This window comes from Camelina sativa, chromosome 14 (assembly GCF_030686135.1).
Source record: "Camelina sativa cultivar CO46 ecotype springtype chromosome 14, ASM3068613v1".
In the NCBI taxonomy this organism is placed as follows: Eukaryota; Viridiplantae; Streptophyta; class Magnoliopsida; order Brassicales; family Brassicaceae; genus Camelina; species Camelina sativa.
Genome location: NC_141893.1, coordinates 33628439 through 33648344, shown reverse-complemented (window position 1 = coordinate 33648344; position 19906 = coordinate 33628439). Strand labels below are relative to the sequence as shown.

General features: G+C 36.8%; 3 protein-coding genes and 1 pseudogene across 6 annotated transcripts; 3 read left to right on the top strand and 1 right to left on the bottom strand.

The window, feature by feature from the left end:
• Window positions 1-742: 742 nt before the first annotated feature.
• On the top strand, window positions 743-4718 carry LOC104743014 (putative galactinol--sucrose galactosyltransferase 1). The gene is made up of 12 exons (XM_010464131.3): window positions 743-1268; window positions 1385-1638; window positions 1746-1836; window positions 1932-1980; window positions 2069-2160; window positions 2287-2394; window positions 2510-3055; window positions 3153-3294; window positions 3377-3444; window positions 3535-3669; window positions 3754-3971; window positions 4060-4718. Exons 1-12 carry the CDS (start codon window positions 1078-1080, stop codon window positions 4449-4451), a joined length of 2286 nt encoding a protein of 761 aa, XP_010462433.1. The 5' UTR covers window positions 743-1077; the 3' UTR covers window positions 4452-4718.
• Window positions 4719-4992: 274 nt separating this feature from the next.
• LOC104743012 (vacuolar cation/proton exchanger 5) lies at window positions 4993-8677 on the top strand. 2 transcript variants are annotated; one of them, XM_087483683.1, is made up of 13 exons: window positions 4993-5506; window positions 5721-5838; window positions 5932-6177; window positions 6265-6332; window positions 6420-6448; window positions 6534-6730; window positions 6827-7039; window positions 7306-7440; window positions 7613-7729; window positions 7808-7861; window positions 7938-8054; window positions 8143-8236; window positions 8348-8677. In XM_087483683.1, exons 2-13 carry the CDS (start codon window positions 5794-5796, stop codon window positions 8356-8358), a joined length of 1326 nt encoding a protein of 441 aa, XP_087339809.1. In that variant the 5' UTR covers window positions 4993-5506; window positions 5721-5793; the 3' UTR covers window positions 8359-8677. The 2 variants fall into 2 exon arrangements, with proteins under 2 accessions (XP_087339809.1, XP_087339810.1); XM_087483684.1 differs by lacking the exon at window positions 8348-8677 and having other exon boundaries at window positions 5107-5506; window positions 8143-8241.
• A 314-nt stretch (window positions 8678-8991) lies between these two features.
• LOC104743010 (putative vacuolar cation/proton exchanger 6) lies at window positions 8992-11692 on the top strand. 3 transcript variants are annotated; one of them, XM_087483680.1, is made up of 11 exons: window positions 8992-9205; window positions 9290-9523; window positions 9615-9682; window positions 9756-9784; window positions 9863-9939; window positions 10147-10350; window positions 10573-10707; window positions 10879-10995; window positions 11076-11129; window positions 11213-11329; window positions 11444-11692. In XM_087483680.1, exons 1-11 carry the CDS (start codon window positions 9101-9103, stop codon window positions 11540-11542), a joined length of 1239 nt encoding a protein of 412 aa, XP_087339806.1. In that variant the 5' UTR covers window positions 8992-9100; the 3' UTR covers window positions 11543-11692. The 3 variants fall into 3 exon arrangements, with proteins under 3 accessions (XP_087339806.1, XP_019091356.1, XP_087339805.1); XM_019235811.2 differs by having other exon boundaries at window positions 9051-9205; window positions 9863-10059; XM_087483679.1 differs by having other exon boundaries at window positions 9051-9205; window positions 9863-10350.
• Window positions 11693-11931: 239 nt separating this feature from the next.
• On the bottom strand, window positions 11932-15854 carry LOC109128852 (uncharacterized; annotated as a pseudogene).
• Window positions 15855-19906: the final 4052 nt, after the last annotated feature.

Sequence of the window (19906 nt, the reverse complement as noted above, 5' to 3'; positions counted from 1 at the left end):
GATTTAAGCGTTTTTAGGCGATTTAGATGTTTACAATATAAAACATTATATATGATATTATATATAAAATTATGTAAAAATATATGTTAGAAGAAATAAATAATAATAAATCATAAACTAAACTTAGAACAAATACATTTATTTAATTTAGATTAATAATATATGAACATTTATAAATATGTATATGAATATAATACTTAAAATTTTAAATATATGCAGTTAAAAATAAAATATATATATTAAAATAATATTATGTGATTTGAGGCGGTCTAAGTGGTCGTCTAGGCGTCTGCAGAGCGCCTAGCGCCTAGACGGCGCCTAGGCGGTTTCTTGAACACTGACTTGGATATAAATCTTAGTTTTTGAAATTATGATTGGTTTCTATTTTTTTAAAATATATTTAGTAATTTTCGTCCATAATTTATTAGAGAGAGAAAATATATTTTTTTATTTTTTTAGATTTTTTTATATTTGATCTGTCAGCATTTTTTATTTTTTAATTAATTATCTTTATTTAATTAATTAACTAAGCTTAATTAAGTTTTTCTAATGGCAATTGAATGTAATTTTTTACATATTTTTAAGGTTAGTTACATATTTGTACTTCCCAATTAATATTGTAGGATAAAAAAAAAATTGACTAGAAATAATGTAAACATAAAAAACATATTCGAGCACCATTACACAGTCAAGAATCATATCCGTTATGCAATAAGTATGTCAAAACTTTGATTATCTAATCACGTCCGCGTAAGCTAAAATGTTTCGGATTTATACCATACAAATTGACTAACGTTATTCTCTAATAAAAAAAATATTGATTACAAGATGTAGAAATTACCGAAATTTCCAAATTCTATTATTCAAAATAAATGTATGTACCATATGAACGTCTTTCTTATTATAGTATTTTTATTTTGCATTTTCGTGTCCGCTAGATATATGAATCAAAACGTCATCGATAACGTTCTATAAATAAGTACCCTTCTCTTGTCCAACTTAATAACTCACTCTCGAGTCGAGAGTAGCGTGAGTCTCGAGGTTTCATTATATTTTACTTTTACAAAGGAAGTAACAATGACCGTTGGTGCCGGAATCAGCGTCACCGACTCCGATTTGGTGGTGCTAGGTCACCGTGTTCTTCACGGAGTGCCGGAGAATGTTTTAGTCACTCCAGCTTCAGGAAACGCCTTAACCGACGGCGCGTTCATCGGCGTTACGTCAGATCAAACCGGAAGCCACCGTGTCTTCTCCCTAGGCAAACTCGAGTACTGTTTCAATCCCTTTCCTACACTTCTTTCTTAATAATGTCAACATTTTAACATCGACGCTTAGGGTATAAATTTTTGTTTTTTTTTTTTTTTTTTTTTTTTTTCTTGGGCAGAGACTTGAGGTTTATGTGTGTCTTCCGGTTTAAATTATGGTGGATGACACAAAGAATGGGGACTAATGGGAAAGAGATTCCTTGCGAGACTCAATTTCTAATCGTAGAAGCAAACCAAGGATCTGATTTAGGAGGAGGAGGAGGAGATCAGTCAGCTTCCTTGTACGTTGTATTCTTGCCTATACTCGAAGGAGACTTCAGGGCTGTTTTGCAAGGGAACGAGGCTAATGAGCTTGAGATTTGTCTTGAAAGCGGTAAATATAATTCACTTAGTTCTTTTAGTAGTTCACACAGATTTTAAGTTGGAATTTTTTTTTTGTATAATTATCTCTGAGATTTATATGGTTTGTATGGTCAAAAGGTGATCCAACTGTTGACCAATTTGAGGGGAATCATTTGGTTTTTGTGGCTGCTGGTTCCGACCCTTTTGATGTCATTACCAAATCTGTCAAGTATGTAACGTTTCTTAACTCAAAATTGTTTGATTTCTTTTATATCCAAAAAATTAGTGTTTAGAATTTTTGTGGTTATATGATTTTTTTGCTAGGGCTGTTGAACAACATCTTCAGACATTTTCACACCGGGAGAGAAAGAAAGTAAGAAACATACTTAGACTTTTTATGTGATCTTTGGTTATTTAACAAAAATAAAATTCTGAAATTTCCCCTGTTTTGTGGTGTTCAGATGCCAGATATGTTGAACTGGTTTGGCTGGTGCACTTGGGATGCATTCTATACCAATGTCACAGCCAAAGACGTCAAGGAAGGTCTTGAGAGGTACTCATGACTGCTCTGTCTCTGACTCTTGACTCAAAACCACACTTCATGCTTTTTCAGGTGGCTTTATTTAACATGTATATTGTGAATTAACCTAACCAAACCTGCAATTATTATTGTCTGTAGCCTCAAATCTGGTGGGGTTACACCAAAATTTGTCATAATTGATGATGGATGGCAATCTGTTGGCATGGATGAGACTAGTGTAGAATTTAACGCTGATAATTCTGCCAAGTAAGTAATTAACCAAGCTCTCATTGAAAACAACCTATATTATAGTTTTGTCATGATCTCATACTTTCTTTTAGCTAATAGCCACTCTGTTTCTATCTTTTTGTGTTTTCATCAGTTTTGCAAACAGGTTAACTCACATCAAGGAGAACCACAAGTTTCAGAAAGATGGCAAAGAGGGCCACCGGGTGGATGACCCTGCATTGAGTCTTGGACATGTTATCACAGACATTAAGAGTAACAACTCACTCAAGTATGTTTATGTTTGGCATGCAATAACGGGATACTGGGGAGGAGTCAAACCAGGCGTTTCTGGTATGGAACACTACGAATCCAAGGTTGCGTATCCAGTTTCTTCACCAGGAGTTATGTCCAACGAGAACTGTGGATGTCTAGAAAGCATAACTAAGAATGGACTCGGTTTGGTGAATCCTGAGAAAGTCTTTAGCTTCTATAACGACCTTCACTCGTATCTTGCATCCGTTGGGATCGATGGTGTCAAAGTAGACGTCCAAAACATTCTGGAAACTCTTGGAGCTGGGCATGGCGGTCGGGTCAAACTTGCAAAGAAGTATCACCAGGCTTTGGAAGCTTCCATTTCAAGAAACTTCCCTGACAATGGTATTATCTCTTGCATGAGTCATAACACAGATGGTCTCTATAGGTGAGCCTTGCAACATTGTTCTTCTCACACTGATTTAAATATCTAATCCATAATCATTACAATCCCTTATTTTTTCTTCTTATAATGGTACATATAGCTCAAAAAAGACGGCTGTTATAAGGGCATCAGACGATTTTTGGCCTAGAGATCCGGCTTCACACACGATCCACATTGCTTCTGTTGCGTATAACACACTTTTCCTTGGGGAGTTTATGCAGCCGGATTGGGACATGTTTCATGTACGTTGAAATGATTCTACATTTTAACGTTAACAAAAACTTTTTTGAACTTGTGAATGAATCTATTTGTTTCTCACTGCAGAGTCTGCATCCGATGGCTGAATATCATGCAGCAGCTCGTGCGGTTGGAGGATGTGCCATTTACGTAAGGTAATCATAAGGTTTAGTAGCATTTGTAAGAATTATAAGGTAAAATGAGCTGCAAGTAATTAACTCTAGACATTAAAACATGTGAAACAGTGACAAACCAGGACAACATGACTTCAACCTTTTGAGAAAGCTAGTACTTGGAGATGGTTCGATACTCAGAGCAAAGCTTCCCGGAAGACCAACCCGTGATTGCTTCTTCAGTGATCCAGTCAGAGACAATAAAAGGTATCTATCTAGCTTTCCCTTGCCCTGGAAGAAAAGAAAAGCTTTAATCTTTAACTAAAACTGTTGTTGATAAACTTTTGCAAGTCTTATGAAAATATGGAACTTGAACGAATTCACCGGTGTTGTGGGAGTCTTTAACTGCCAAGGCGCTGGATGGTGTAAGAACGAGAAAAGATACTTGATCCATGACCAGGAACCTGGGACAATTTCTGGTTATGTCCGAACCAATGATGTCCATTACATCCATAAAGTAGCAGCCTTTGAGTGGACAGGCGATTCAATCGTCTATTCCCATCTCAGAGGTAGTACACAAAAACTGAAATACTCTGATTTCACTTCAAAAATTCTTTTTATATATATATATTAAAAAATGTGTATTTGCGTTACAAGGAGAGTTAGTGTATCTCCCCAAGGATACATCACTAGCAGTCACATTGAAGTCACGTGAATACGATGTCTTCACAGTGGTTCCGGTGAAGGAATTTACCGATGGAAGTAAGTTTGCTCCGGTGGGACTTATGAAGATGTTTAACTCTGGAGGAGCCATAGTGAGTTTAAGATACGATGATGATGATGATGGGAGTAGTAACTTTGTCGTTAGGATGAAACTTCGAGGCAGTGGTTTAGTTGGTGTTTACTCGTCTGTTCGACGACCAAGGAATGTTACGGTGGATTCAGACGATGTGGAGTACAGGTATGAACCGGGATCGGGGTTGGTCACGTTTACGTTGGGAGTTCCGGAGAAAGAAATGTATCTTTGGGACGTGGTCATCCAACTGTGACTTCCGGACGACCTTCCCAAGATTGTAGCGTGCGTGCTCTCTCTCTCTCTCTCATTATTATTGGTTATCTATCTGAATCATGTATGATTGTATTTGATTTGTGTTAATCACCTCAGTATGGGTTTAAAATCGAAACACACGGTGTGATGATTCACACAGACTGATACAAAGTTAAACACAGATTGGTCCGTATTACGTACGTAGGGGTTGTTGTAATTTGCCTAATTGGGGGATTTGCATCTAATGAATGTTCCTTTTGATACGTAATCAAAGATTATAATCCATAATCTAATCTAATCTCGTCTGGTCTACTATCTTCCTTGTAAAAATATTTATATAGTCCATGTTGTTGTAATCGAATCAAAAATATTAAAATATTGGGGATAACGTGATGAGGTCGAGAAATAATTTATTTTATTCTTGACTATGGTAACACGTCATGTTTTTAGGGGATCCACCTATTTTATTTTTCTTGATTCAGTAATTTTACACAACTTCACAAACATTCACTCAAAAAGAAAAGAAAAATATCGGAAATTAGATGAAGTGTCCAATTTTTCAATAATCATTTAGTTATATATTGAGTTTTTTTTTTGTTTTAGAAAGGGAAAAAAATTAGTAGTATTTATAAAGGAAAGAGTTTTTGAAAAAGAATAAAAAAGAAAGCGAAAGAAATAGAGAGAGAGAGAGAGATGGACTGGTCTTTTTCCAAACTGATGAAAAATTGAGGAAGAAAAAGAAGGAAAGTTCCTGAATTACCATTCTTTACTGACATCTCATCTCAATCTCTGAGAGATTCTTTTTTTTTTATCACTCAGATCACAAATCTAATCATTACCCCCCACGATCCATCATTAATTGTAACCTAGAGAATCCATATTATATCATCCATCTCCAGTAGATCGAAAGAAGAAGAAGAAGAAGAAGAAGAAGAAGAAGAACTCAAAAGTTTCTTTTTTTTTTTTTTAGGAGTTAGTTGAGTTATTAGTATGCCTTTGATTTGATTTCTGCAACTTGTTCAAGTCTTTCTCCTCTGACCCTTGGTTGACTTCTAGGTAAAACCCCTTTCTGATCTCTTCTTTAATCGTCCCTTCGATCTTCTTTAGTTGACATCTTCAACATTTTACTGATTTCATTGAAAATGTTAAGGCTTTCGGTCCTCTTTAGATTTATTCTATGTGTAAAAGCAATCATCTTTGATATATTGATCTCCTTGGCTTTCAAATTTTACATTGTGATTCACCTTTTTAGATGTTTCTCCATCTCCAGGTTCTAGAAGAAGGCCACGTTGTTCTAGTAGTGTGTATCCTTGTTTTCATGTTTTGTTAGCACGAGTCTCTATATGGGTTGTTGTAAGGTGCCAGCTCTTATTCAGGCGCAGGTTGAAGTAAGTTTTATACTTCACCATCTATCACGTCTTCACTCATGTTATATGGCTCCCTCATTGTCAGCTTAATGGAAAGATTACTACTTTGAACAGATGGGTTTGGTTAATGATGTTGAGCACAAAAGCCTTTTCAGACGTGAAACTGATTCCCCACAAAGAAAAGCTTCTTCTTTGATGGAACAAGGATCACTCTCTTCAAGTTTTCGCGAACGTGCACCTAAAACACCTAACAACAGTGTGCTCCAGAGCTTCAAGATTGTTATTTTGTCGAATAAGCTCAATCTTTTGTTGCCTTTTGGTCCTCTAGCTATACTACTTCATTACTTGACCGATAATAAGGTGAGCATTTGTACTTTTCGTGTACCACTAATCATAGCAGTTTCATTTCTTCTGATTATGCCTTAAGACATGATTCCTGTGGCTCAGGGATGGATCTTCTTACTGAGCTTAGTAGGCATCACACCATTAGCTGAACGTCTCGGATATGCCACAGAGTAAGCTGTTGCTCGCACTTGTTACTCTTTAGTTATCATTCAATCGGCGAGGCTTATGTATATAAGTAACCATTTATTTTGTGACAGGCAATTGGCTTGTTACACGGGTTCAACTGGTATGATTCTTCTGATAGCCATTCTATTTCGGGTTCTCGTCAATTTCTCCTGATATTTTTTTGACGTGGTATACAAATGTAACAGTTGGAGGCCTGCTAAACGCTACATTTGGAAACGTGACAGAGCTGATCATATCGATTTTCGCTCTTAAAACTGGAATGATACGCGTTGTACAGCTGACACTGCTCGGCTCGATCCTTTCTAACATGTTGCTTGTACTTGGCTGCGCCTTTTTTTGTGGTGGGCTTGTATATTCCCAGAAAGAGCAAGTCTTTGATAAAGTAGGCATACCATTCACTTGTTCTCTTCTTTTCTTCAATGTATTTGTTCTAAAATGTGTTACCATGTTTCTGAGCTTATCTATTCTGTAACACCAGGGAAACGCCGTTGTGAATTCAGGATTGCTTTTGATGGCTGTCATGGGGTTACTCTTCCCCACAGTTCTTCATTACACGCACAGTGAGGTTCATGCTGGGTCATCAGAGCTTGCTCTCTCAAGATTCAGCAGTTGCGTAATGCTCGTTGCCTATGCTGCTTACCTCTTTTTCCAGTTGAAGAGCCAGCCGAGTTCTTATACTGCTCTTACGGAGGTTTGTTGTCTTTGACCTTTGATGACTTTTTCTTATAAGCCAGGAGACGATAGATTAAGATAACTACAAATACAAATATTGTTCTTACAAGTTAAACCAGTTTCATCATTTGATCATGAGTCATGACCATAGATGATTCTTGCCAATTTAACGGGGTCTCTTCAATCTCTTTTTATAGACCAATGGCCATTAAACTTAGTGGCTTACACCTCTTTCTTTTACTTGGACTTAAATCTGTTGTTTGGTAAACACTGTAAATTATATAGGAAACAAGCCAGGACGAAGAATCTTCAGACGATGACGAAGATCCTGAGATCTCCAAGTGGGAAGCTATCATCTGGCTTTCAATCTTGACGGCTTGGGTCTCTCTTCTTTCCGGCTATCTTGTTGATGCCATAGAGGTAAATAGCGACCTGTTTCCTTTTTTTTTTTGTATTTCCTTATTTGAAGATCTTACAGCATGAACTTGGCAATTGGCATGTTACTCATTTCCAGACGATGAGGACAACACTGCAATACTAGATTATGAGTTTGGCTTATGGTTTTGAATTATTGTTTTTCAATATGTAACAGGGTGCTTCGGTGTCATGGAAGATACCAATCTCTTTTATCAGTGTCATCTTGCTTCCTATTGTTGGGAATGCGGCCGAGCATGCAGGAGCTATTATGTTTGCCATGAAAGACAAGCTGGTACGCATACAAGTCTCTTGCATTTTGATTTCTATGATTCTCTGCATTATGTTCTTAACTGTTTATTCTCCTCTACAGGACCTGTCTTTGGGAGTGGCTATTGGATCCTCCATTCAGATTTCTATGTTTGCGGTATGTATATGAACTGCGAACTTGGGTCTAGTACCGAGCATTCTCTGATAGTTTTGATTTTGTCGATTGGATATAGGTTCCTTTCTGTGTGGTGATCGGATGGATGATGGGTGCACAAATGGACCTAAATTTCCAGCTATTTGAGACGGCTACACTGTTTATTACTGTTATTGTTGTAGCATTCTTTCTCCAGGTCGGTTAATCTTGAAGCTAATTATCAAACCAATCTTGAGTTTATCAGCATAAAGTTGTTAAAGGTTTGTGTGTTTGTTTTAATGCAGGAAGGGACATCGAATTACTTCAAAGGGTTGATGCTTATACTTTGCTATCTGATAGTCGCTGCTAGTTTCTTCGTACACGAAGATCCTCATCAAGGTTAGTGTTGAATTTGCTATTTCTCTTCTTCACTATAATATCCATCAAGAAAACCTTTTGTGTCATCATATCTCTGCTGAAACGTGTTTTTGTGTTCTTATCTCTTGACAGATGATATATAAACCAACCAGAAAGAACACAATCTAATATGTGAAGCAGTTTGTGTCATAAAAGTAAACCCTGATGATCTCAGGAACACACCATCTTACATGTACATTTGAGGTTCTAGAGTTTGTTGCATAACATTTGAAAAGTAGCCCCATTTTACGGTTTTTACCTTCCTTTACATTTGTGTACTTCCCCTTAGGGGCTTAGGTTTACTAATCTGTAAAATCACCTTGATAACTACTATGATGGGAAGATTGGAAGGTCTCTTCTTTTCTTAGAACAGGTTATGGACGATTTTATGTTGAATTTGATATTCATAAAAGGTTTAAACAAGATGACACTACCTACAGTTAAGTCTTACTCAAACAATTTTGTGAGCAATTTGGCGTAAGATTGCAGAAATTCTTCTGCAAATATTGTATCGTGGTTCTTGGATGGTTCGATTAGTAGCTAAGATGAGTTCCAGATGGATTTACTGAAAAATGTGGATTAAAAATAATAAAATAAGCTGCAAAACAAGTTTGAGCTTCAAGATATGGAAGCGTGCTTCGGTGTAGCATCTTTAAGGAACAAAGAAATATAAGAAATGGATACCTTTAAATAATTTAGTACTCCTTCCTCGTGCAACGAGCGAGTGGTTGCTTATCGTGCTTGTAATCATGTGTCAGTGTCACATTGTATATGCACTCTTATGAGTGAACAAGGACTTGACTTTCTGAGATCTCGCCATTATTTATCATACTAAAGAACAGATCAATGAGATCACAAATCTCTTGTAGGGAACTATATCTGATGTTCAGCAACTTGTTCAAGTCTATGGGCTGTTGTAAGGTGTCATCTCTTATGCAGGCGCAAGTAGAAGTAAGTTAGTTCATGATCACGTCATGTCTTAGTTATTTGGCTCCTCATTGTCAGCTTAAGAAAAAAGATTATTACTGTAAACAGATGGGGTTGGGTAATGAAGTTGAGCTTAAAAGCCTTCTGGAACAAGAAACGGATTCCCGACAAACAAATGCAGCTTCTTTGATGGAGCAAGGATTGCATCGAGAACGCAGAGCTAAAGTACCTAGGAACAATGTGGTACAGAGCTTCAAGATCGTGATTTTATCGAATAAACTCAATCTTTTGTTGCCTTTCGGTCCTTTGGCAATACTAGTCCATTACTTGACAGATAGTAAGGTGAGTAGTAGTAGTAGTAGTTTCAGGTACTATTCGTAACATTTTGTTTCTTCTTGTTAAGTGTCAAGAAATGATTCTTGCTGTGGCTCAGGGATGGTTCTTCTTACTAAGCTTAGTAGGCATCACACCATTGGCTGAACGTCTGGGCTATGCCACAGAGTAAGTTGGTGCCTGCATGTGTAACTCTTTACTTACCATATTATCAAACACTGACCGTTTAGTTTTGTATCAGGCAATTGGCTTGCTACACAGGTTCAACCGGTATGATTGGTATCTTCCGTTACACTCTTTTAATTTTCTCCTGATATTATTTTTTGACGTGCTAGACAATTTACACAGTTGGAGGCCTCCTGAATGCTACATTTGGAAACGTGATAGAGCTGATCATATCGATTATCGCTCTTAAAAACGGGATGGTACGCGTGGTACAGTTGACGCTGCTAGGCTCAATTCTTTCTAACATGTTACTTGTACTTGGCTGTGCCTTTTTCTTCGGCGGCCTTGTGTTTTCCCGGAAAGATCAAGTCTTCGACAAAGTAGCTAGGCGTATCATTGTTTTTTTTTCTTTTTTTTTGGTCAATCTTGTTCTTGTTATTTCTGAGCTTATTTCTTCTGCAATACAGGGAAATGCAGTTGTGAGTTCGGGCATGCTTTTGATGGCAGTCATGGGGCTACTTTTCCCCACAGTTCTTCATTACACGCAGAGTGAGGTTCATGCTGGGTCATCAGTGCTTGCTCTCTCAAGATTTATCAGTTGCATAATGCTCGTTGCCTATGCAGCTTATCTCTTTTTCCAGTTAAAGAGCCAGCCAAGTGTTTATACCGAGGTTCCTTGTATTTTAAGTTAACTACAAATATCAAATTGTTTCTTACTAGTTACAACCAGTTTCCTCGTTTAATTTTTTTAAATTTGGAGTTTTCATTAGCTAGTAGAACCACAGATGATGCTTGCCAGTGTTACGGGCTCTGTCAAGTTTCTTCTTTATAAAAACAATGGGAGTTGCCACCTGTATCTTGTACTTTTAACTTATCTCTGCTGTAAATTATAGGAAAGAAACCATAACACAGAAATGTCAGAAGATGATGAAGATCCTGAGATCTCCAAGTGGGAAGCCATCATCTGGCTTTCAATCTTTACGGCTTGGGTCTCTATTCTTTCTGGCTATCTTGTTGATGCCATAGAGGTAACTAACGACCTGTACGTTTCTTCTGTATTTCATTCTTATGAAAATCTTACATTATTAAGTTGTTCTGTTTCTTCAATTCCAAATGATCAGTACAACATTGCAATGCAACTTTTATGACTTTTTTTTCTTATGGTTTTGTGTTTTTTTTTTTTTTTCGATATGTAACAGGGTGCTTCGGTCTCATGGAAGATACCAGTCTCTTTTATCAGTGTCATCTTGCTTCCTATAGTTGGGAATGCGGCCGAGCATGCAGGTGCTGTTATGTTTGCTATGAAAGACAAGCTGGTACGCAGACAAGTATATCTTGCATTTTGACGTCTCTGGTTATTTTAATTTGGTCTAAATTTTGTATTTCTCCACTACAGGATCTGTCTTTAGGAGTGGCTATTGGATCCTCCATTCAGATTTCTATGTTCTTGGTATGTATATGATATGTAAACTTGGGTATAGTACAGAACATATTCTTTGAAAGACTTGGTGTGATAGTTTGACATGGATTTAGGTACCTTTCTGTGTGGTGATCGGATGGATGATGGGTGTCCAAATGGACCTAAATTTCCAGCTATATGAAACGGCTACTCTGTTCATAACTGTTATTGTTGTAGCTTTCTTTCTCCATGTGAGTTAATCTTGGAGCTAATTATGAAACCAACGTTGATTTTATCTTCATGAAGCTAATGACTAAACTATTCTTGAGTTTATTTTGCATGAAGCTGTGTGTGTTGTAATGCAGGAAGGAACATCGAACTACTTCAAAGGATTGATGCTCATTCTTTGTTATTTGATAGTCGCTGCTAGTTTCTTTGTACACGAAGGTCCTCGTCAAGGTTAATTAGTGTTGAATTTGCTAAATGTTTAAGTATTAAAAAAAAAAAAATATTTGCTACATGCATGTACATTTGAGATTTTATAGTTTGTCTCATAACAATTGATAGTCCCATTTTACGTTTACCTCTCCTTAAATTTTCAAGAGGCTTAGGGTTACCAGTTTGTAAAATTGCATTGATAAGCATGGGTACATTGAAATGTAAAAGAGAGATCAGAAAGATTTAAAGCCGAACCGGAGGTACAAAGTCGAGAAGTCGAGCTGAGAAAGAGAGATCAGAAAGATTTAAAGTTAGAATACTTTTTTTCAATATTAATTTACTTAAAAAAATATAGATTACTTTATATGCATACTTAAAAAAAAAACAATCGAAACCTTAATGCTAGGCATGCTAGCTATATAACTTTAATTACTGTTTTCCATAAACAATTAAAAGAACACGAAAACGCATTTGCGAACTTAAATAAAAAGGGCTGTACGGAACGACCATCACACCTATGGCAAATTGCTCGAGTGTTATCATTGTTACGGATAACTGAAACCGTAACATCGTTTATGTGGAAGGACGCGAGCTTCAAGAAGATTGGGTTTCCCAGCAAGCAACTAACATGAACTGTAAACATTGCAATAGTCATGGCATGTATAGAACCCACTCTTTTGCAACTAATATTGTCTCACATATTTCACACCAGTATTGAGCATTTGCTGTATCTTCTTCCCCGTAGCAAAGAGCGAGTGGATGCTTATCGTGCTTCTAGTGTGTCTTATTTGGCAAAGTAGCGCATTTTAGGCCCAAGAATGACTTGCATTCCATACACTCTAGGTAAAATGGTGAACAATGATTACCACAACCCATGCATTCTCCCTTTGTGTGATTGAAGAAGAGATCATGATGTGAATGGCTTCCATGGATGAAAGGATCCGGAAGGTAAGCGCAACATGCGTCCAATTGGAATTGGCAGCCTTCCTCGCTGCATATGTACATGATACCATAACCTGATTGGTCACAACCACTGCATTTGAACATGCCATCCACATATCGAGAATACAGGCCACCCCCTCCCTGGAGCTGCACAACCTCGAGTGGCTCAGGAGGGATTGGATAAAGTATAAGCCGGTGTTTGTGTATGGGATGGTCTTTTTTACGAGGAAATGAGGCACATGCTTCGTGGAGAAGGAAGTTGCACAGCGTACAACCATAAAAAGTTTCGGACACTAAGATTGGTATGATGCATGCATGACAGAACATGTTCTCATCACAAGCTCTATCGCTCATGTGGAGTCTTAGATGATGGTCATGGTTGAAATGTTGTATTGCCTCGTCATCGATCCTCTCGAATGGTTCAACGTCTTCATCGGGTTCTTCTGGAACTCCTTCAAGATCTTTTCTGTCCCATACTCTTTCTTTTACCGCACATCTGGAATGGACATCATAGTGACATCCCTTATTGCAAGAAAACTGTCCGTAGGTGACATCGATGGTACGGCGACAGACTTCACAACGGAATAATCCGGAAGGAAGAGAGGGAGAGAGAGATAAACAGTGTGGATGACGGGTGATTTTAATTACACGGGGTAAGTAGATATGATATGCTCAAATTAAACCCTAGAGATACTCTCTCAAATTAAGAGGTCATTGTAATACTTAGGGTCGAATTCCACAAGGACTCTAGATTACACAATAAATTATAGAGTTTTATGATTACACTAAACAAATTAAGTTGTATTAAAATTAAGAAAAGCAATGCAAAATATTAAATAAAAGCTGTGTAAATTCAGATGATCAAAGAGCTAGGCCTAGAGAATTTCTCAGAAAATTATGAAATATCAAATCAATAAATTAATTAGGATTCAAGCAATTAAAAATCAGATCTAGAACTCTAAACTCTTTTGTAAAATAAATCAGTTCTCACTGCAAATATTATCTAAGATTGGTATGATGCATGCCTGACAGAACATGTTCTCATCACAAGCTCTATCGCTCATGTGGAGTCTTAGATGATGGTCATGGTTGAAATGTTGTATTGTCTCGTCATCGATCCTCTCGAATGGTTCAACGTCTTCATCGGGTTCTTATGGAACTCCTTCAAGATCTTTTCCGTCCCATACTCTTTCTTTTACCGCACATCTGGAATGGACATCATAGTGACATCCCTTATTGCAAGAAAACTGTCCGTAGGTGACATCGATGGTACGGCGACAGACTTCACAACGGAATAATCCAGAAGGAAGAGAGGGAGAGAGAGATAAACAGTGTGGATGACGGGTGATTTTAATTACACGGGGTAAGTAGATATGATATGCTCAAATTAAACCCTAGAGATACTCTCTCAAATTAAGAGGTCATTGTAATACTTAGGGTCGAATTCCACAAGGACTCTAGATTACACAATAAATTATAGAGTTTTATGATTACACTAAACAAATTAAGTTGTATTAAAATTAAGAAGAGCAATGCAAAATATTAAATAAAAGCTGATGTAAATTCAGATGATCAAAGAGCTAGGCCTAGAGAATTTCTCAGGAAATTATGAAATATCAAATCAATAAATTAATTAAGATTCAAGCAATTAAAAATCAGATCTAGAACTCTAAACTCTTTTGTAAAATAAATCAGTTCTCACTGCAAATATTATTTAAATTTAAAACCAGAAAATCCAAATCTCTTTGTAAAATTCTAGGTTAAAAATCAGCTTTTAAAAACAGGTTTAGATAAGTTCACAAAATTACTAAATCAAATCTCTTTATAAAAAGTAATTTTGCTCATCAAAAGGTTTTATCAGGAAAATCAATTATATTCTCGTATCAATTTATTTTTCTAGACTATTAATTCTAGATGGCCAATCAAGGATTAATATGAAGAACAACATAAGATGAAGATCTAGAAAGATAATGAATCCTAAATAAACAGATTTAATAAATCATAAAATCTCTGTGAAAAACCCTGAACCTAACAAGCAAACTACTCAGACATATTCAATGAAGAACAAAACATAATTCTGAATAATAAGCAATTGAAATTAAAAGAGTAAAGAGGGAGTTTATGAATTCTTCTCTCAAAGCAGTTCAGATCTCTCTCTCCCAAAAGCTCTCAAAATCTCACAGGGTTGCAGAAAGTAAAACTTGCTAGAATAAAACTTATGGGTTTCTAAAACCTAAATATATTATATATATATATATATATATATATATGTTCTAAAACACGTCAGGGACTTGTGTTGCAATTATGGAAGACTTCTGGCAAAATTTGTAAAACTTCCAATTATGAAGACTTGAGTCGGATTGTCTTGGTGTTGACCGATGCTCCTTTGGTGTCGGTCGACGCTGGTCACATGATCAGACTCCAAATTGATTTCTTCCGGTTAAATGCTCCAAAATGATCCAAATCGCTCCATTTTGCTCATTCCGTGCCAAAATCCTAGAAAATCTGTTGAGACTCTAAAACATCCTAGAGAACAAATCAAAAGATTCAAAAAGCACACTTATATCATGGTTAAAAGCCGTAAAAACCATGATATATCAAGATACATGCCCTGTGGACCATGAAGTTACATGAAAGACAAGCATAGACGAGGTCATGTGTGTTTTCAAGAGACAAGCCACAAGCATCACATGGGGAAGGGATTCATCTAGGAAAAATGGAGAGGGGATGCTCATGGCTCTTGAGATGAAAGATGGTGAAAGGTGGTGGGTTTCTAGTACAAGTGAGGTTTAGGATGAAGCTTCAAGTAGAACAGTGATAGTATACCTCTTGGAGATGCCTCTGACAACATTTGCATCTCAAATCGGATATAGAGATAGAGACATCATCATGCTCTATTTCAGAATCAGAGGGTTCATGTTGCCATGAAGTGGGCAACTGCTTCAAATCAGAAAAAGAGGAATCTGAGGAGAAGGTGAGTTTTAGAAGATGTTGAGCATGAAAAGGATGTCTGATCTCAGGCGGGTACAAGTTGCAAACCTTGTGGAAACACAATTTACAAGTAGCACAGTAATAGCTCAGATCATCTTCGGAGCCCACGCCTCCACATGTATGGCAACTAGAGAAATAATGATATCTCTCTTGAAGAAAGTGAGGCCTAGTCAAATCCGATAAACGACATCTTGGTAAGAGATAACAGTTCTTGTGAACATCGTAATCGCATTTATCACAATAGAGATGATACTTAGTGCGTTGTTTCTTGTATCTGCATATGATGCATTTAGACATTCGTCGACCATATCGTTGACAAAGGAAGTGTGTCGGCTCAGATGGATCAGACCGATGACAAATGAGTCTAGCACGAGAACTAAACTTTAATAATGTGTTTTCTTCCATTTTTTTTATTGAAAGAAGTTTTAAGATGTTGGTGCGGGAATTGGCACCCCCGACATACCGGTCTAAACCAAAAAGCAAACCGGTTATTCAACCCTGGAATTCGGTCCTACATCGAATCCAACCTTCAAAGCAGAGGTCCAACAGGATCTAAAGGCCCAGTCCAAGAACAGACAGCCGACTTCCCAGATCGCCTCTTGACCGACCTGGAGAAAAGAAGAAACTTTCCTAATTATAGTTTGATATATTAGGAAAGTGGACATAGATTGTAATCTACGAAAGCATATAAATAGAGGGATATCCCCTCCTTGTAATTCATCCAGCAATTAATACAATAGCCCTAATTCTTCATTGTTCTTGAGCAAAACCCTAGCTTGTTTTCCAAGAAATCTAAATCCCCTTTTTGTTCTTTAGCTTTGATCGAGTTTCTTTGAGAGAGTTCTTAAGTGAATTTGTTTCCCCCTTCAAACAAATTCATTGTGTGAAATCCAGTTTCTACAATTGACATTGTCTGTGGGGACGCAAAGTTCTCAATAACTTTTCTCATAGATTCACGTCTCAAAGCCTCTCTCACAACCGAAACGATGGTTCCAACCCCTGACAACGGTATCTCCGGTACGATTATTCCCCAGCAAGACGTTTCGACCGCCGGAAGCCTTGGAGCCACAAACCCGCAGAGCACCACCTCAGATCTGGACACCGCCTCAACCGTGCCTCCTCCATCGCTAGTCTATGTCTGACACAATCAAAGTATTTCTGATGGCCAAGTCGCCCCTCAAACCAAGACCGAAGACATCCGAGGCCCGACACAGGGGACCGACAATACCGATGAATAGCGACCTGGAGACAGATCTGGCGTCGAACAAGTCCTTGCCACGCATATCGCGCAGCCCTCTCAGGTCGTCTCACTTGACGATCTCTAGATCGTATTCGGAAAGATGTCCAAAGATCTCTACCTGATGATCTCCGACACGAACCGAAGGAAGGACGCGGTTGAACGACGTGTGTCCCTTCCTCTACAGCAGAATGCTATGCCACATCAGCCCGTCAGGAGGAACATCACACTTCACCGACACCTGTTCGACGATCCTCCACCGTCGGCCGAACGATCTAACACGGGGAACTTACCGTCCATCGTGGCCTCGGAAACACAGCCTTGTGTTGAGCAGTCTTCTCAAGGCGATCTGACTATGGGCCCCCATCTCGAGTTAGAAGAGATCCATTCAAAAATTTGGGATATGGGATCACTCCTTCACCGCGCCGTAAGCTCGGCCCCCAAGATCGACAAGATGTTCGAAGCCACACAACGGATCCCGTTCACCAAACGAATCATGGTACTGCTGTGCCGAACGTGAAACTCAAGCAGGCCATGACGTCCATATAATTCTAAATCCATGTAAGTCCATATATGATCCTTTGTTCCATGTGTTGAAACCATGTTTTAGCCAATGGTGTGATCAAGATTACGTACTCTATTGATTTCATTTGAGAAGTAATGCATCATTGTTGCTATGGCGTTAATTCCCTGAGAATCATGGTCTTAGTATCCTGTTTGGCATTTTCTTCTGAACCTCTTGCTGGAAGTTCTTTGGCATATGGATCCTGAATCCAAATGGCCTCTTTGAGTACAGCTTTGGTTTGTTCAAGACCAGACTCCACCCTGCAGTATCTATAGCAACTATCTTCAAGCCTCTGAGCAGTTTCAACCTTGCTCAACATATTGTCAAACTGCTTCTCCGTGTTTTCAAACCGGCGATAATCTCAACTTTGACCTCCTTTCTAACGCCAACTTGTCTTATGACTGTGGCTATTTTCTCATCCATTGATTTGATCATAGAAGAACTTATCGGCAATCTTGATCTCACATGTACCAAATTTCTTCAAAGATTTGGCTCAAAGCTCTTAAGAACCTCTTGTCGATTAATCCTATCTTTATCTGTTTTTCTTGTTGTTTTGGCATTGGGGAATACCTTTTTCTTTTGTAGTTTAAGCAATACTTGTATGAATTTTATCTCCTTTGATTAATGAAATGCAAGTGATTTGACAAAAAAAAAAGACATATAAGTCAAAAATTTCTAAAAAACATGTAAGAAATATACATTATTTGATCAAATATAATTTTTATTTTTATTTTTAAGTCTTAAGTGGTTTAGTGGCATACACCAAAAAAATTTGGATGTAGAAGATTTTTTATTAACAATTGTAAAATTTACACATAAATCTACTAGTAAGGAACCTCTTCTAAAACATTCATGTTCGTAAATAACATCAAATCCACAAACATTTTAATCACTTGCTGAAATCAAATATAGTAAAATGACATAGAAATTAGAAACGTCAAAAACATAATAATACCAAAAAAAAAAAAGAACTTGTTTTGTAGTGTGTTAATTCAATTCAAATTGTACTGAAAAAGGGGAATGGTAAGAAAGAGAAATGCACGTGGTTTGGGACGAAGCAAAACGACGAGAAGTTAAACTCGTCAATTGCAAAACGAGGGTATGAGCTGTGGCATGTCGATCGTTTTCAATACCTCCAAAAACTTATAATGTATACGAAGTGGGCCTCATATGTATAATACTCCATATATAGGCAGAAAGAACTAAAACCACCTGTCGTTTTATATAGTCTGGTCCTTGAAAATCTCTTTTGGTTCCAACAGTCAAAAATGTAAATTCTGTAGTACCATTCAGTTACTTAACCAAAAGTTAAACAGTGAAATATTTCACATCCTCTTTTTTCACTTCGTGGGACACGTTTGTATGAGTCCCATCTCATCTTGTCTGAAGAATAGTTATAATACGCTTTTAACAGTTACCACCACATTACCAACCTAGTCTACTGATACTCACTACTAGTACTGTAAGGATTTATTTAAAATATTTTTTGATTAGTTACAGTTTGACTTGCTAGTCCATCTCCTAATGAATATGTGTGTTTTTAATAATTTTTACATTATCAATCGTCGTAAATAGTCACATATTGTAATAGATTAGTACTGTACATGTGCCATTGGTATATATTGAGTGTAATACTTTATTTAAAAATGTTCATCGATTATAGCATTCACGGGAAGAACGCAACAGTTCAAAACTTGAAAAGGTGAAAATGAAAAAGAAGGCCATAGAGTTGACTCCATGGATTAAAGAGACTGTGTCAGGCTTGTTCATAAAGCGATTCAAAACCCCAACATGGATGTCTTGATTATTATAATTTTATACTATTTATTACTTAATTATAATGACTCTGTAGAAAAGTCTCTTTAAAATACTATAGTATATTTTGTATTATTTTTTTTTAACTACCACAAACTTGAAAATTATTTGTAAATTGCTTAAAAATAACACAAAAGTGTTTTACAGGGGGTTGGAAGAGTTTTAGAATGTTAATTTATTATAATTGACTTAGAATTACTTATAAATAAACTAAAAAGAAAACAAAAGTGGACATTTTTTCGTATTTTCTATGTTTTCAAAAATTATCTTTAATATAAAATTGGTGTAGGACATTACATATAGAGTATATTGATATACAATCTATGTTTAGCGAAAGAAAATCATAAGAATTAAGAAAAGTTAATTAAGAACTTTCATTTATAGCATGAAAAATAGGAAAAAGAAAAACAAAGGGAAAAAGTTGTCAACAAAAAGAAAGAAAGATAAACGTTTGCATGTATATACCGAAGAATGTAGTCTAGACATGGTGGCATACAGTATTAAAAAATAACACTATATACTTATTGAATAATATCTCATGCTAAGTACATAAACACAGACAGTGATAGTAATTTAGTAAGAAGTATAAATTCAAAAAAAAAAAAATTAGTAAGAAGTAAGAACTAAGAGTTAAAAACTATATTTCACAAAGAATAGTTTGAATTAAAAACACCAAATTTGTTGGAATCATTGTTACATCAAGTTACGTTGTAGGACCCTGCAGTATCACCTAATTTTAGAGAGATCTCGAGAGAGAGATTGCACTTTTTTTTGTTCTTTATAAACAAAGAAGACTACTGGCGTGGCGCATTTGACCTTAACAGGTTATTGGAATTCGAG

Excerpts from the sequence above, each read along its gene's own strand:
- LOC104743014 (XM_010464131.3), top strand. The coding sequence starts at position 1,078 with ATGACCGTTGGTGCCGGAATCAGCGTCACCGACTCCGATTTGGTGGTG. Across the intron at positions 1,269-1,384 it reads TTCTCCCTAGGCAAACTCGA|AGACTTGAGGTTTATGTGTG; the intron begins GTACTGTTTCAA and ends TTTCTTGGGCAG. Across the intron at positions 3,972-4,059 it reads CGTCTATTCCCATCTCAGAG|GAGAGTTAGTGTATCTCCCC; the intron begins GTAGTACACAAA and ends TTGCGTTACAAG.
- LOC104743012 (XM_087483683.1), top strand. The coding sequence starts at position 5,794 with ATGGGTTGTTGTAAGGTGCCAGCTCTTATTCAGGCGCAGGTTGAA. Across the intron at positions 5,839-5,931 it reads TTATTCAGGCGCAGGTTGAA|ATGGGTTTGGTTAATGATGT; the intron begins GTAAGTTTTATA and ends TACTTTGAACAG. Across the intron at positions 6,333-6,419 it reads CGTCTCGGATATGCCACAGA|GCAATTGGCTTGTTACACGG; the intron begins GTAAGCTGTTGC and ends ATTTTGTGACAG.
- LOC104743010 (XM_087483679.1), top strand. The coding sequence starts at position 9,101 with ATGAGATCACAAATCTCTTGTAGGGAACTATATCTGATGTTCAGCAAC. Across the intron at positions 10,996-11,075 it reads TTGCTATGAAAGACAAGCTG|GATCTGTCTTTAGGAGTGGC; the intron begins GTACGCAGACAA and ends TCTCCACTACAG. Across the intron at positions 11,130-11,212 it reads TTCAGATTTCTATGTTCTTG|GTACCTTTCTGTGTGGTGAT; the intron begins GTATGTATATGA and ends ACATGGATTTAG.